The sequence below is a fragment of the Molothrus ater genome, chromosome 24, assembly GCF_012460135.2.
Source record: "Molothrus ater isolate BHLD 08-10-18 breed brown headed cowbird chromosome 24, BPBGC_Mater_1.1, whole genome shotgun sequence".
In the NCBI taxonomy this organism is placed as follows: domain Eukaryota; kingdom Metazoa; phylum Chordata; class Aves; order Passeriformes; family Icteridae; genus Molothrus; species Molothrus ater.
Genome location: NC_050501.2, coordinates 5,378,088 through 5,394,042, shown reverse-complemented (window position 1 = coordinate 5,394,042; position 15,955 = coordinate 5,378,088). Strand labels below are relative to the sequence as shown.

The 15,955-nt window shown below is 61.5% G+C and overlaps 1 protein-coding gene and 1 long non-coding RNA gene across 2 annotated transcripts; one reads left to right on the top strand and one right to left on the bottom strand.

The window, feature by feature from the left end:
- Window positions 1–2,881: 2,881 nt before the first annotated feature.
- On the bottom strand, window positions 2,882–6,096 carry MARCKSL1 (MARCKS like 1). Its single transcript, XM_036396935.2, has 2 exons — window positions 5,968–6,096; window positions 2,882–5,279 (listed from the first exon to the last, which is right to left on the bottom strand). The coding sequence occupies exons 1-2, from the start codon at window positions 6,028–6,030 to the stop codon at window positions 4,707–4,709; spliced, it is 636 nt and encodes a 211-aa protein (XP_036252828.1). The 5' UTR covers window positions 6,031–6,096; the 3' UTR covers window positions 2,882–4,706.
- A 7,368-nt stretch (window positions 6,097–13,464) lies between these two features.
- Window positions 13,465–15,654, top strand: LOC118695400 (uncharacterized). The gene is made up of 3 exons (XR_004981526.1): window positions 13,465–13,595; window positions 14,046–14,424; window positions 15,236–15,654. It is a non-coding gene; the product is annotated as an uncharacterized LOC118695400 (long non-coding RNA).
- Window positions 15,655–15,955: the final 301 nt, after the last annotated feature.

Sequence of the window (15,955 nt, the reverse complement as noted above, 5' to 3'; positions counted from 1 at the left end):
CACTTTGCTCTCAAAACTGGGTTAAAAACCCCATTTCTTTGACACTTCAGCTCCAACAAACGAATCCATTTGGGAAGCAGATCCCTGATTTTGGTTTCCTTGCACAAAACGTGGAATTTTTGGATATTCCCACCTACCTCGGGGCTCAGGAAGTGCCCAGATGCTCCCCAATCCCACTTTCCCTCCAAAATTGGGTTAAAAACCCCATTTATTTCACCCCTCTGCTCAAAGAAATGAATCCCAGCAGGAAGCAAATCCAGAATTTTGGTTTCCTTGCACAGAACATGGAATTTTTGGGGTGTTCCCACCTACCCTGAGCCCGGATGCTCTCAAATCCCCACTTGGCTCTCAAAATTGGGTAAAAAAATCCATTTATTTCACCCCTCTGCTCGAAGAAATCAACCCCTTTGAGAAACAGATCCCAGATTTTGGTTTCCCTGCACAAAACATGGGAATTTTTGGGGTGTTCCACCTACCTCGAGCCTGGATGCTCCCAAATCCCAATTTCCTTTCAAAACTGGGTGAAAAAAAATCCATTTATTGCATACACACCTGTGCTCAAAGAAATGAACCCATTTGGGAAAAATATCCCTGATTTTGGCTGCCTTGAACAGAACAGGGAATTTTTGGATATTCCCAACTACCTCAAGCCTGGATCCTCCCAAATCCCACTTTGCTCTCAAAGTTGGGTTAAAAACCCCATTTATTTCACACTTCTACTCAAAGAATTCAATCCCTTTGAGGAGCAGATCCCAGATTTTGGTTTCCTTGCACAAAACACGGAATTTTTGGGGTATTCCCACCTACCTGGACCCCGGATACTCCTAAATCCCAAACCCCCTTCAAAATTGGGTTGAAAACCCATTTATTTCACACTTCTGCTGAAAGAAATGAATCCCATCAGGAAGCAAATCCATCATTTTGGCTCTTTTGCATAAAACATGGAATTTCTGGATATTGATGAATACCTCAAGCCCAGATGTTCCCAAATCCCACTTTGCTCTCATAGTTGGGTAAAAACCCCATTTATTTCACACTTCTGCTCAAAGAATTCAATCCCTTTGAGGAGCAGATCCCAGATTTTGGTTTCCCTGCACAAAACATGGAATTTTTGGGGTATTTCCACCTACCTGGACCCCGGATACTCCTAAATCCCAAACCCTCTTCAAAATTGGGTTAAAAACCCCATTTATTTCACACTTCTGCTCAAAGAAATGAACCCATTTGGGAAGCAGATCCCAGATTTTGGTTTCCCTGCACAAAACATGGAATTTTTGGATATTGATGAATACCTCAAGCCTAGATGTTCCCAAATCCCACTTTGCTCTCAAAGTTGGGTAAAAACCCCAATTATTTCACACTTCTGCTCAAATAATTCAATCCCTTTGAGGAGCAGATCCCAGATTTTGGCTCCCTGGCATAAAACATGGAATTTCTGGATATTCCCAACTACCTCAAGGCTTGGAAAGATCCCAGATGCTCCCAAATCCCCCTTTGCCTTCAAAACTGGGTTAAAAACCCCATTTATTTCACTGTTCTGCTCAAAGAAATGAATCCATTTGGGAAGCAGATCCCAGATTTTGGTTTCCCTGCACAAAACATGGAATTTTTGGATATTGATGAATACCTCAAGCCCAGATGTTCCCAAATCCCACTTTGCTCTCAAAGTTGGGTAAAAACCCCAATTATTTCACACTTCTGCTCAAAGAAATGAATCCCCTTGGGAAGCAGATCCCAGATTTTGGCTCTTTTGCATAAAACATGGAATTTCTGGATATCCCCACCTACCTCAAGCCTGGATGCTCCCAAATCCCACTTTGCTCTCAAAGTTGGGTAAAAACCCCATTTATTTCACACTTCTGCTCAAAGAAATGAACCCATTTGGGAAGCAGATCCCAGATTTTGGTTTCCCTGCACAAAACATGGAATTTTTGGATATTCCCCCCTACCCGGACCCCGGCTGCTCCTTGCCTTTGCCAGGGTGCAAACAATGCCTCGGGATTTCAATTTTTTTTCCGCTTTTCTCCCACCAAACCATCAGGGGCAGGGGCAGGGGCTGGGCGCACTGGGAGCAAAGGCACGAAATGGAGGAGCTGCCATGGAAAACCAGGGGAAATCCCAGCCCGGTGCAGGTGACAGGAGCAGGGACAGAGGCTCCATTGTCGCCTCCCTGTCCCTTTGTTCGGGAAATCTTCGCTCCCAGCCCTCGCCTTTTGTGCTCCTTTCAGCCCACAGCAGCTAATCCCGCTCTAAGAAAAAAAAAAAAAAAAATTATTTAAATTGAAAGAAACCAAGCTTCAAATCGGGAATTTCGCCTCATCGCGGGTAAAATCCCCATAATAATAATTATTATTATTATTTATTATTGTTAATAATTTAATTAGTTTTAGTTAAGAAAATGATTTTTTAAAATTTTTTTCTGGGGAAATAAATTAAAAAAAGAGGGATTGGGAGGAGAAAAGGTGCAGAGCAGGCAGCTGAGCAGCGATGGGGACGGGCTGGGAAAGTCCTTTGTGGCCGGGGCTGCATCTGCTGCCAGTCAATTAACGGCGAGCGCTGATTAAAGGCAGCAGCTGCTGGGCTAAATGAGCGGCTGCCATCTTCCCTGGCCGGCTCTCGGGACAAGAAGGACTCGAGCTCTCCCGAAAAGGGGTCACCATTTATTCCTTTCAAATGTTACAGCTTTTGTTTGGTGGTTTGGTTGGTTTTGTTTTGTTTTGTTTTTTTTTTTTCCTTTCTTTTTTTTTTTTTTGTATTTTTTTTACAAGTTAGAAAATTGCAAATCAAGCGTGGTTTTTTTTTTTTTGTTTTTGTTTTTTTTTTTGGCCATTAAAAAAATTATTTACAGTGAAAAAAAAACACCAAAAAAAAAACCGAAAAAAAAAAAGAAAACAATGTTGGCTTCACATTATACAGCTGGCAGGGCCCCCTCTGACCACCCCACACCCTAAAAGTTATCCCTTAAAGCAGAATTAAACACAGCGGACTTACAAGCTTTATGGTTTTAAGCCAATAGAAGACATTATAAAAAACTAACCAGATTAGCTTTTTAAACCATCGATTTCTATAGGAAAAAAAAAAAAAAAAAAGCACGAAATACTCGAAAATGAAAAAGTCAGAACCGGGAATGTAAACTGAGAAATAAAGAGAAAAATAAAACGAAAAAAAAAAAAAAAAAAAAAAAATCCAAAAATTCCATGGAACAGTCAGTGGGAGCGGGAGGAGAGGGGACAGTCTGGAGGCTGCAGAGATCCAGAGCAGGATTTGGGATCCGGGTTCTTACAAACTGTAAACTCCAGTGGCGTCCGGGACGAATCTTCCTCCCCAGTTGGTTGATTATTTTATTTTGTTTTGTTGTTGTTGTTATTGTCGGGTTTTTTTGTTGTTGTTGTTTTTTTTCCATTTCCCAAGGAATTCAGCTCAAACTACTCCAAGTGGCGGCGGTGGTGGGAATCCAAACCAGCTTTTTCTACCGGGAACGGGGGAGGGAGAGACAGAGAGAGAGGGAGAGAGGAGGGAGAAAAAACCCAGCGTGGGTGGGGAGGGCGTGCGGGGTGTGCGCTCGGTCCGGGGGTGCGGGGGAGCCCGGGGGAGACAGAGACCCCGGTGAGGGCGATCCGGGATCGGGGCAGGTGACAGAGACCCCGGTGAGGGCGATCCGGGATCGGGGCAGGTGACAGAGACCCCGGTGGTGACGATCCAGGGATCGGGGAAGGTGACAGAGACCCCGGTGAGGGCGATCCGGGATCGGGGAAGGTGACAGAGACCCCGGTGAGGGCGATCCGGGATCGGGGCAGGTGACAGAGACCCCGGTGAGGGCGATCCGGGATCGGGGAAGGTGACAGAGACCCCGGTGAGGGCGATCCGGGATCGGGGCTGGGTCCCCGGTGAGGGCAATCCGGGGATCCGGGCAGGTGTGAGAGACCCCGGTGAGGGCGATCCGGGGATCGGGGCTGGGTCCCCGGTGGTGACGATCCGGGGATCGGGGCTGGGTCCCCGGTGAGAACGAGAACGGTCCGGGCTGCTCGGGGATGGTCTGAGAGCCCCCGCTGAGGGCGATCAACGATCCGGGCTGCTCGGGGAGGGTCCTGGGCAGTGTGAGAGCCCCCGGGCTGCTCGGAGAGGGTCGAGGGTGGTGTGAGAGTCCCCGGTGAGGACGGAGGGCGGTGCTCGAGCCCCCGGTGAGGGCGATCCGGAGCTGCTCGGGGGGGATCAGGGGCGGTGCGAGAGTCCCCGGTGATGCCGGTCCGGGCTGCTCAGGGAGGGTCGAGGACGGCGAGAGCCCCTGGTGAGGACGATCAATGGTCCGGGCTGCTCGGGGAGGGTCCTGGGTGGTGCGAGAGCCCCCGGAGAGGACGATCCGGGCTGCTCAGGGAGGGTCGAGGACGATCCGGGCTGCTCGGGGAGGGTTTAAGAGCCCCCGGTGAGAACGGAGGGCGGTGTGAGAGCCCCGGGGAGGAGGATCCGGGCTGCTCGGGGAGGGTCCTGGGCAGTGAGAGAGCCCCCGGTGAGGGCGGAGGGTCGCGGGTGGTGTGAGAGCCCCCGGGCTGCTCGGGGAGGGTCCCCGGTAAGAACGATCCGGGCTGCTCGGGGAGGCTTGAGGACGGCGAGAGTCCCCGGTGAGGGCGATCCGGGCTGCTCGGGGAGGGTCGCGGGTGGTGTGAGAGCCCCCGGGGTCCCCGCTGAGGACGATGCCCGAGCGGTCTCTACTCTTCCTTCTGCTCCTCCGGGCTCGCTGCGGGCTCCGGCCCCGCGCCTTTCGAGGGCTCCTCGGCTTTGGCGGTGTCTCCGTGGCTCTCCCCTCCCTGCTGCTGCTGCTGCTGCTGTTTCTCCTCCTCCTCCTCCTCCTCCTGGCTGCCCGCGGCTTCTCCTCCCTGCTCGGGCTCGCCGCCCTCCTGCCCCTCCTCGGGGGGCGCCGAGGGCTGCAGCCCCCCCGGCGGGGGCTCCTCGCTCCTGCCCTGCTCCTCGGTGGGCGAGGAGCCCGAGGAGTCCCCGGCTTCCTTCTTGTTCTTGCGGAAGGAGATCCCGCTCAGCTTGAAGGGTTTCTTGAAGGAGAATTTCTTCTTCTTTTTAGGGGCGTCCTTGGGGGTCGCGGCCCCTTCGCCTTTGGGCTCGGCGGGCTCGGCGGCGGCCGGGGCGGGCTCGATGCTGTCCGCACCTCCCGCTTCGCCCTCGCTCTCCTCCTTGGGGGGTTCCGCCGAGCCGTTCCCGTTCTGGGGGGGCGCCTCGACCCCCGCCTTGGGCGTCATGTCCCCGTTGTAGATCACGTGGCCGTTCTCCTGCGGGGGGAGCGCGTCAGGCACCGCCGGGACCCCCGAGCCCCCTCCCCAAACCCCCCGCACCCCACAACAAAGGGCGCCCGGCCGGGAGAACGGGGGGCACCGAGCACGGGGGGGTCCACCGGGGAGAACGGGGGGCACCGAGCACGGGGGGATCCATCCGGGAAAACGGGGGGCACCAAGCACGGGGGGATCCACCGGGGAGAAGGAGACGGGGATGGGGGCACCGAGCACGGGGACAAGCGGGGGGTTTGGAGCCGCTGGAAACGGGGAGCACCGGGCACCGAGCGGGGCTCCCCCGAGGAAAGGAGCGCACCGGGAGGTGCCGAGCCACAAAAACACACAAAAAGGGGGTGCAAAGAGCCTGGCTTGGGGTCTCACGGGGGGATCCGCTCGGTGTGGGGGGGGGCCCAGCGCGCCACCACCGGGCGGCGCCCGCGCTCCACTCCCGGTACCGGGCGCGGCGGCGGACGGGACCCGCCCGGTGCCGGGGGGAGCCCGGGGCGCGGCGCGGGCGGTGCCGCATCCCCCGGTACCCGCCGGGCTGGAGAGTCCCCCCCGGGGGCTGGAAGGTTCCCCTCGGCCCCATCACGGCTCCAGCACCGCGCCCTCCCCGCCGCGCCTTTGTCCGCGCCGCCGCCCGTCCCGGCGGGACGCACGGAGCCCCCCCGGTGCCCCCGGTACCCACCTGCCCGTTGGCTTTGGCGGTGTCGGCGTCGCCGCCCGCCGCCTTGGAGCCCTGGCTGCCCATGGTGCGGCACTTGGGGAGGTGCCGGCCCCGCCGCGGCGGCTGCGCTGGGCGGGAGTGGGGCGAGCCCCCCGCCGGTCCCTGATAAGGCGAGGGGCGGGGGCGGGACGGTGCCGAGCCCGCCCCGGGGGCGGGGGGAGCGCGGTGGAGCCGCCGCCCCGCCCGCACCGGGGGCTTCTGGCGGCCGCCGAGCCCCCGAGCCGCCTGTGCGGCCCCGAAGGTCGGGGCAGGTGGGGTGGGGTCACCCCCGCTCCTGGGTGGGGTCTCACGGCAGCTCCGTCACCCCCGCGGTGCTGCTCGCCCGTCCCTGACACCTTTGGGGTGTCTGTGCCTCGGCCCCCATCACCCTTGGGTGCTGCTCACCCAGCCCTGACGCCCTTTGGGCGCTGCTCCCCCCAAGCCCAGAACCCCCGGGAGCCTCTGCCCCCATCACCAGCACCCCTGCAGTGCCCGTGCCCCCAGCCCCGGCACCCTTGGGGTGCCCTCACCCCATCCCTGTCACCCCTGGGGTGCCCTCACCCCATCCCTGTCACCCCTGGGGTGCCCTCACCCCATCCCTGTCACCCTTGGGGTGCCCTCACCCCATCCCTGTCACTCTTGGGGTGCTGCTCTCACCCCATCCCTGTCACCCGTCACTGTGGGACGGTCCCATGGTGACACTTGGCCCCTTCCTGTCCCCCCCAGGACTGTCCTGGTGCAGGTGGCCTCAGCGCTGTCACCCCATGGTTCTGTCACCCCAGGGTCCTGCTCGTCCCAGCCCCATCATCCCTGGGGTGTTCTGCTGTGGGGACAGGCCCTGCTGTGGGGACAGGGCCCTGCTGTGTCACCCTGTGTCCCCCCCCTGTCCCCCTGAGCAGCCTGGCTCACGCACAGGGAGGTTTTCCCCCTCTGGGTGATTCCTCCTCTCTGATTTCCCGGAATTGGAGAACTGAGGGGAAAGGAAAATGGGACTGAGCTGTTGAGCTGTTTGCACTGGATCCCTGCCAGGACCCAGCAGTGCCTTTCACTCCCTGCAGCACCCAGACACTGCTGGATTCACTCAGTGCTCCCCAAATCCCTTTTTTTCCCTCCCCAGCCACCAACGCTCCCCGAGGGCAGCTCCCAAGCGCCAAATCCCGAGCTCTGCGCTTTCCCTGCCCTTTTCCAGGCGCCCTGCTCCCACCAGGGCTGGCAGGACCCCCTGTCCCCAGCACCCAGCTGTGCCACCAGCCCAGCAGCATCCAAGGCCAGACCGAGAGGGGAAAACAATGTCCCGCTGTGTGTGAAGCACCAACAAGGTCATGTTTTGTCTCTGGCCTCCCTCCCTCCCCCCTGCACACGGCTCAGCCCCGGCAGAGCGAAATTGCTGTTAATTAAAACAGGCGGCATCTTCCTGATTGACTTTTGGGTGCCGGTTGATAAAGAGCCCTTGGCCGGCTGCCGGGCTGGCCCTGAGGGCGCGGGGTGTCCCCAGCAGCCACGGGAGCTGGGCAGGGTGTTCCCTGCTGGGAACAGAGCTCCAGGGAGGCTCCTGCCTTCGGGAGGATCAGGAGTCTGGGACACTGGGGGATTGCTGGGCACACGGTGTTTGTTCCCGCTGCCAGCTCCAGGCTGCTGTTCCTGGGGGAGGAAAAAGGGCTGGGGAGAACTTCCTGGTGTCCCAGCAGCCTTGGGAGATATCCACAGTGGGTTCACACTTCTCTTCCCACCTTCATTTCATTCTGGAATGCGAGCAGGCCTCGTGCTGCTGCGCTGTGCCGTCCTATCCCATCCCATCCTGTCCTATCCCATCCCATCCCCTCCCATCCTATCCAATTCTCTCCCATTCCCATTTCATCTTGTCCCATAACACCCTGCCCCATCCCATCCTGTCCTATCCCATCCCAATTCCATTGTGTTCCACACCATCCAATTCTCTTCCATCCCCATTTCATTTTGTCCCATAACGCCCTGCCCCATCCCATCCCATTCCACCCCATCCAATTCTCTTCCATCTCCATTTCATCCTGTCCCATAACACCGTGCCCTATTCCATCCCATCCCACTCCCATCCCATCCCATCCTGTTTGGTGCCATCCCCTCTGGTCCCATCCCCATCCCATCCCCTTCTGGCTGTGCCCAAACCACCTCAAGCACCTCCAGCCCTCACAGCACCCCCCCAAATCCGTCCCTCCACACGACAGCCCCGAGACATTCCCGCCTCCCATCCCAAAGCCACGGGAACCCCAAATGGGACTGGCACCATCAGCTCCACCTGGACCATTCCCACTCCTGGTGGCAGCCCCAGTGTGGCTCTGGTTGTTGGGATGGGGACCCCAAAGTGCTCCCTGTGCTTGTGGGGAGGAGTTTCCTTGGATTTAAGGGGATTTATGGGGCTGGGATCAGCAGCCAGCCCATGGACACTTCACCTGCTCCGTGTTTTTCCATCCCCTGTCCCAGAGGAGCAGGGCAGGGGTGTGATGTGTGCAGCACAACCTGCAGCAGGGCTGGGCAGGACGAGGGACAGAGCCGGGGGTGACAGTGCCGGTGACAGTGCCCACCCTGCCAGGCCCTGCTGGAAGAGCTTTCCCAGCTCCTTCCATGCCCAGGAATTCCCTCCCCATCCCGGCTTCTCCAGCGGATCCTCTCCCGCAGGGCTGTGGTTATAAACAACCAACTCCCGGTGGATCCTCCCCTTCCAGGGCACATCTCCGTCCTTCTGTCCTTCTGTCCTTCCCTGCTCCTCCCTGCCCGGATCTGCTGCCCCTGCAGCGGCCACGGCAGCCCTGGAGCTCCAGGCCCTGGCTGTCCCCAGGCACATCCACGGCTGCTTTCCCTGCTCCTGCCTTTTCCATCTTCCAGCTTTCCCAGTTTTCCCTGCTCCCAGCTTTTCCAAGTCCCAGTTTTTCCACCTCCCAGCTTGCCCATCTCCCAGATTTTCCATCTCCCAGATTTTCCAGCTTTCCCAGCTCCCACTTTCTCAGCTCCCACCTTTCCCAATTCCCACCTTTCCCCCCTTTCCCAGCTCCCCGTGTGCCTGGGGACGCGTGGTGACGCCAGGGTGGAGGACACGGGGACCCATCAGAAACCAGAAATCACCAAACTCCACCATAACCCAACCGCCACCAACCCCTCCCAGTGCAAACCAGTGCAAACCAGTGCAAACCAGCGCCCACCAGCCCCGAGCTGGGTCCCAACCCTGCCCTGCTGCCTCCTCCAGGGACCTGGGCATGCTCCAAATGCAGCAGGAGCTTCGGAAGGAGCAGGAATTTGCAGGATCCCCGCAGACAGACAGACAGACAGACAGACGGACAGATTAGGGTCTGTCTGCTCCTCCGGCAGATGGACAGGCAGACAAATCTCTGCTGCTCCTGCCCGCCAGGCCAGATCCTCTCGGATGTTGTTTTCCACTTTCCAGACCTACTTAAACTGCGGCTGATTATTAATTTATTGGGTGTTAAGGAGGCTGCAGGGCAGAGCTGGGAGCTCCGCAGAGGGGCAGGAGGGACCGGCCCAGCCCCGAATTCCCCCGGTCCTTAACGAGCAATTAAGGTAATTAATTATTCATGGGCCCGGCTCATCCTCTCCGGGATTTTATCCCGAGTTAAAGGGGCCCAGCCAGGGCGAGCGACAGCGCTGGGAATAAAAGCAGAGGGATTTCCACATCGATTTATCAATAGCGAGGGAATTAAACTAATTAGATCTCTCTGTGGAGAGAATTCCAGCGGGGAGAGTTGGGCTGGAGGGATGGGGGAGGCTTCTGCCAGCAGGGCAGGGATGGGGACAGCCCTTGGGGACAGCCCAGAGCTGCTTTAGGGTCTGGGGGCTGCAGTGATGGGGACAGCCCTTGGGGACAGCCCAGAGGTGCTTTAGGGTCTGGGGGCTGCCCCTGTAGGGTCTGGGGGTTCTCCTGTAGAGTCTGGGGCTGCCCCTTCCATCCTGCAGCACTTTGGCCTTCCCAGGACGTGGAAATTCCCCTGGGATGCTCCAGGTTTGCATCCCACGGGGGTCCAGGGCGAAGGGGCTGAGCTTCCCCAGCTGCAGCAGGAAAACCCTCGGTGCTGGGGGATTCCTGGTGGGAGCAGGGCCCAGCAGGAGGAGCGGGGAATCTCTGCCCTGTGCCAAGCAGAAGCTCCGGGCACAGCTCTTGGTGCACCTGGGAAAATCCTCCTGGAGCAAGCGCAGCTCTCCTGGGAATCCAGCAGGGCTCCCAAATCCTTCCTGCCCTGGGCAGGGCTCCAGCCCGGGAGGCTCTGCAGAGGCTCTGACTTCCCATAGAAACCATGAAAGGGCCCCTTCTTGTGTTTGCCAGAGCCCCAGCCATTTTTGGTTGTGCAGATCCCATGGCAACCAGCGCCTTCTGCAACTGCGCTCGCTGCTCCCGGGCTGCCGCTCCCCTCCTGTGGGATCATCCCGTGGGACCAGCCCCAGCCCAGGGCCCTTCCCAGCCCCTCACCCCCTGCCCTGCTCCTGCTGAGGTGCTGGGAGTGACAGAGCAGGGAAGAGAGAGGAATCTGCTCCCGTCTTATCTCGGAGCCCATCTGCCCCTCCTTGGGCTCAGGAGTTGGGATTTTTGCAAACAGAGCCCGGCCCCAAACCCAGATTTGGGATTTTTGCAAACAGAGCCCGGCCCCAAACCCAGAGTTGGGATTTTTGCAAACAGAGCCCGGCCCCAAACCCAGAGTTGGGATTTTTTTTGCAAACAGAGCCCGGCCCCAGCCCCAAACCCCTCCAGGTTCCCCCTCAGGCCGGGCTGTGCGCCCCAGGGTGACAATGGGGACACGGCGGGACACACTCTGGGGCAGTTTGGGCGTTTTGGGGATCAACACCCCCACATGGCCTTTCCCAGCCTGCAGATCCCTCCTGGCACAGGACAGGAACCCCCAAGGCCCCGGCCCGCTCATCCCCCGTTCCTTATCTCCCTCTCCCGGCTGATAAGAGCTGCCTGACCCTGAGCTGCGGCTCGGGAGCTCTGCAGAAAGCCGGGAATGTTCATCCAGCGGGGCTGGGGGGGCTCTGCTGCCCTGACCCGGGCAGGGACAGCGTCCCGAGCATCCTTCCTGCCCACGGGGAAGTTTATAACGGGAACAAAAGCCCGGCTCGCTCCAAGCGCAGCTTTTCCTGTGCTGTTTCCTGGCTCCCGCACGCCACGGCGGGACAAGACAGGACAGGAGGGGTGGGTGTGATTTGGGACCCCGATATCCCAGCCAGCCCTGCCCTCCGGCCCTGGGGAACCATTCCCGTCACTCCAGGGCTTTGTCCAAACCCCTGCAACTCTCTTGGAGCCCCTGGAAGGGCTTTGAGCCTTCCCCTCTGCAGGTGGGCACCTCCAGCTCTCCCTTGGAGCATCCCTGGGCTCTCTCTGGCAATTCCAGACCCTCCCGGTGCCCCAGGGGCTGCCGGCGGCTCCGCAGGTGCGGCCTCACCTGGGCCGGGCACACAGGGACAACCCCCGCGACCGCTGGGTGCCCACCCCACAGACCCCAGAGATCCCACAGACCCCACAGACCCCAGAGATCCCACAGACCCCAGAGACCCCACAGACCCCAGAGATCCCAGAGATCCCACAGACCCCAGAGACCCCACAGACCCCAGAGATCCCAGAGATCACAGAGACCCTACAGGTCCTATGGATCTCAAGACCCCCTCGATCCCACAGACCCCACGGACAATACAGATATCACAGGTCCCTCAAATGCAACAAACTCCACAGACCCCACAGACCCCACAGGTCCCACGGATGCTGCAGACCCCACAGACCCCATAGACTCCACAGGTCCCACGGACCCCACACACCTCACAGATATCCCAGGTTCCACAGTTCCCACAAACCCTACAGACCCCACAGTTTCCACAGACCCCACAAACCCCACAGACCCCACAAACTCCACAGACACCACAGGTCCCACAGACCCCACAGATCCCAGAAACGCCCAGAGATCCCACAGGTCGCACAGACCCCATAGACCCCACAGGTCCCATGGACCCCAGAGACCCCATTGAGCCCACAAAACCCACAGACCCCTCGGACACCCCACCGCGCCCCTCCCGCCCCCTTTCTTTGCCCGGTGGCCGCCGCCGGCCGGGAGTGGGAGCGGAGCGGGGCCGGGGGCAGCAGGACCGGGACCGGGGCAGGGACCAGGAACGGGGCAGGGACCAGGAACGGGACAGGGACCAGGAACGGGGCAGGGACCAGGAACGGGGCAGGGACCGGGACCGGGGCAGGGACCAGGAACGGGGCAGGGACCGGGACCGGGACAGGGACCAGGAACGGGGCAGGGACCAGGAACGGGGCAGGGACCGGGCCCGGGCGCTGCGGGGCCGCGCTGCCTCCCCCGGGAGCCCCGCGATGTGAGGGCCCCTTTCTCCCCGGCGCTCAATGCGGTTTTTTGTTGCGCTGCCGGGGCCGATAGCGCCGAGCGGGGACAGACAATAGGTGCCATTGTTCCCTTTCAGCGACATCTGACGGGCCCGGGCGCGGAGAAGAGGCCGCTGTGTGCCCGGGATGAGGGGGGAAGGGACAGCACGACGGACAGGGACACCCAAACCGACCCTGGGTGCCGGCATGGGCAGCACCGGAGGGATGCTGGAGTCTAAAATCACCTCGGTGTGGGTTACTAGGGAGTTTGAGGAGCGTTCAGGGGATGGGGGTGCTGTTTGTGGTGCTGGGAAATCAGAGCCACGGAGTTCCCACCCTGCTCGTCCTGTGCAATATTAATTATTAAACCTCATCAGGAACCTGTAACAGCAGCACCACCAACGCTCCCGCTGCTGCTCCCTCTCCCCCAGGTCCTGGCGGTGCCTGAACCCCCGGGAAATCCGGACAAAAACCTCACCCCGAAATCCCACACGGGAGAGGTGGGGCAGGGGCTCCAGAGGAGCCGGGAGCAGAGCCCGGGCTGGGGAATCCCGGCCGTGCCAGGCCCGGCTGCAACTTTCCACCAGAAATCCCCTCCTTCCCTTCATCCCGGGCTGGCCCCGGCCGGGATTGCTTCATCGCCGCCCCTTGGCCTCCGAGCAAACCGGGAGCAAACGCAGAGCTCCGGGGAGGGGTTTGGGGAGCGCTTTGCCCTCCCAGCCGCGCCCCGTGAGCTCCCATCCCCCTGGGAGCGGGCACAGAGGGGTTTGGGACCCTCCGGAGTCAGGCGCTGCTCCCACCGCCCTCACTCCCGCTGGGCTGTCAGGGTCGGGGGGTCCCCCCTGGCAGGGGCTGCGCAGCCCCCCCGGTCCCAGCCGCTCTGGGTGAGCCCCCGGGGGGGTCTCCAGGCGCTTTCGGGGTCGGCCGGGGAGGGCTGGGGGCAGCGGGGCCGTCCCCGCCCCCACGGCTCGCAGGGATGCAGCGGCGGATGCAGCTCGGGCAGACTTGCATGGCCGTAACCATGGCAACGGCAGCGCGGGGGGATGCGGGGGGATGAGGAGGGTGGGAGGGGATGCGGGGAGAGCCGGGGGCACCGGGGGGAGCCGGGGCTGCAGCGCGGCCATCGCACCCAGGCTCGGCCCGGCCGCGTCCGGGGTCCCCCCACATCTGGGTTTGCTCACATCTGGGATCCGGCTTTCCCCGGGCCTGGATTCACCCATTTCTGGATTCACCCGCATCTGGTTTTACCCAGGTCTGGCTTTTCCCAGGTCTGGGCTCGCCCAGGTCTGAGTTCGGCCCCTCTCAATCCGTTTTTTTCCACGTCCAGATTCACCCCACATCTGGGGTCACCCCACATCAGGATCCCTCACACATCTGGCTTCTCCCGGGTCTGGGTTCATCCCCCATCTGGCTTTCCCCAGCTCTGGGCTCACCCCACATTTAGCTTCACCCCACATCTGGCCGCACCCCAAACCCTCCTGGTCCCCTCTCCGTGTCCCCCGGGCGGGTTCCCCGCACTCCGCAGCCGCCGGGCACGGGGTTGTGCCCCCATCCCGGGCTTCGGGGGGGTTCAGAGCCCCGGGAGGGGCGGGCGGGGCGCGGGGGGCCCCGCGGGTGCCACCAAAGCCGCCGCTGTTTGTTTTGGCGCGGCCGCGCTTCGGCTCCTCATTCCCTTTGAACCGCGGCCGTTTTTCCTCTCCAGGACTCTGAACCTCGGGGTGCTGCCCCCCAACCCCCCCCAGCACCACGAGGGGCTGCAGAGACCCCTCCCCACAACAGGGAACGGGACCCTGATCCCCTGCCCGACGGGATCCCGCTCCTGCCAGCGCTGGGGACACCACGGGGACACTGGGGGTGGCCGTGCCAGGCCCGTGCTGCCCACCTGGGCTGGGCCCCCCCGGCCGGCCCAGCCCCCGCGCCGCCAGCCCCGGCCGCGTTTGGCAGCGCAGCGGCTCAGCCGGAGAAAAGCCTGCGGCGCTGGAGTGACCCACTAACCTTCTTCTCCTGAAAAATGCATGAAATGCAGGCGGCGGCCGCGGGGGCTCGCACATGCACCGGGGCGGGCACGGGCGGGGGCTCGGGTGGGCACCGGGGTGGGCACGGGCGGGGGCTCGGGTGGGCACCGGGACGGGCACGGGCGGGGGCTCGGGTGGGCACCGGGACGGGCACACGGGAGCCCCCTCCGGGGAGGGAAAGGGGGGTGCGATGGTCAGGCTGCCCAAATTCGCAGCAGATTTTGGGGTGAGGTTTTTCCCTGGGGCTGGCGGGGTTTGGGTTGGATTTGGCGGGGGTGGCACGGGGCAGCTGGCAGCAGGACGTGGGCACGGCGTGGCGGGAGCGGAATCCCCCCGGAACGGCAGCTCCAGGGACATCGCAAAGAGCCATCCCCGCTCCTCGGTGCCACCCGAGCGTCCCGCGGGTGGCACGGGAGGGTGGCACGGTCCTGGCAGGCGGGCACAGCCTCGCCCCGGCGCTGCCATCCCAGCCCTGACCTCGTTTCTCTGCGGCTCCTCCTCGCCTCGAACACGCCCGGAGCAGATGGCAGCGAGCCGGGAGGGGCAGCGGGGAGGACGCAGAGCCCCCGCGCTCCGAGCACCCCGTGTGTCCCCACCCCGGACACCTCCCCGGGCTGGCAAGGGTTAACAGCTCCTGTCGCATGCGGCTGATTTAATTTCGGTCTCGTTTGCATGGCTGATTGCGGCTGCAACACCTCCGTGAAGACGCGGGGATATTTTTAGCTGCTCTGGCTGCGGCTGAGCGGCCCCCGGGCAGCCCCCGGGGCCGTGTCCGACCCCAGCGTCCCCTCGGAGAGGGACAAACACCCGCGGCCTTGGCTGGGAAGAGAGGAGGATTTGCAGGATTAAAGTTTTGCCTTTGTTTCTGCGGTCACAGCCCCGTCTGGAGAAGGAGAAACAACCCCGGCAAGCGACAGCAGCGCAAGCTGGGTTGAGTAAACAACGGAGCTGCTCCATCCTCGGCCGGATCCGTGGTTCCCATCCTTTTCCCTCCGAAATTCCCAGCCTGGCCGCCGCGTGCTGCTGCCGCCGTCACCCGAACAGGCTGAGAAAGGAGGAAATCACAGCTCGGGGCTTTCCAGGGCCTTTTGGAAATCCCTGGGGCTTCCTGCGGGCTCCCAGCCCTGACTCACCGGGCACGGGGGGCGAGGCAGGGCTGGGAGCGCCCTCGGGGGGCTCCGCGCTGCTGCCCCGGCCCCTCCAGCCCCACGCGTGTCCCCCACGCCAGGTGGCAGAGCCAGCAGCGTCGCCACTCCCCCCGCCCCCGGCTAATTAGCATAAATTGACACTGACTAATTAAGCGTCCCGCCTCATTAGAGCCCGGATGCCGCATCCCGGGGAGATGCCCCGCTATCAGCGCGTCCCACCCGCGCCAGGCAGCGGCCACCGCTGTCCCCCCCAGCCCTGTCCCCGTCACTGTCCGCATCCCACGGCCCTGGCGAGGCTGCCAGCAGCGATAACGAGATTGGCTCCTAATCCACTTATTCCTGGCTGGAGCAGCCGCTCCCAACACCCGCAGGGCGCTGAACCCTCCCGGCCCCGGCACCGGGGGGGGGAAAAACCCGGCTGGTCCCGGCCCAGGAGGGGCCGGTGGGGA

What these genes read in the sequence shown, in the direction of transcription:
- MARCKSL1 (XM_036396935.2), bottom strand. Translation starts at nt 6,030, where the DNA reads ATGGGCAGCCAGGGCTCCAAGGCGGCGGGCGGCGACGCCGACACCGCC. An exon ending in CCGCCAAAGCCAACGGGCAG is followed by an intron (nt 5,280 to 5,967) that starts GTGGGTACCGGG and finishes CTCCCCCCGCAG; the next exon opens with GAGAACGGCCACGTGATCTA.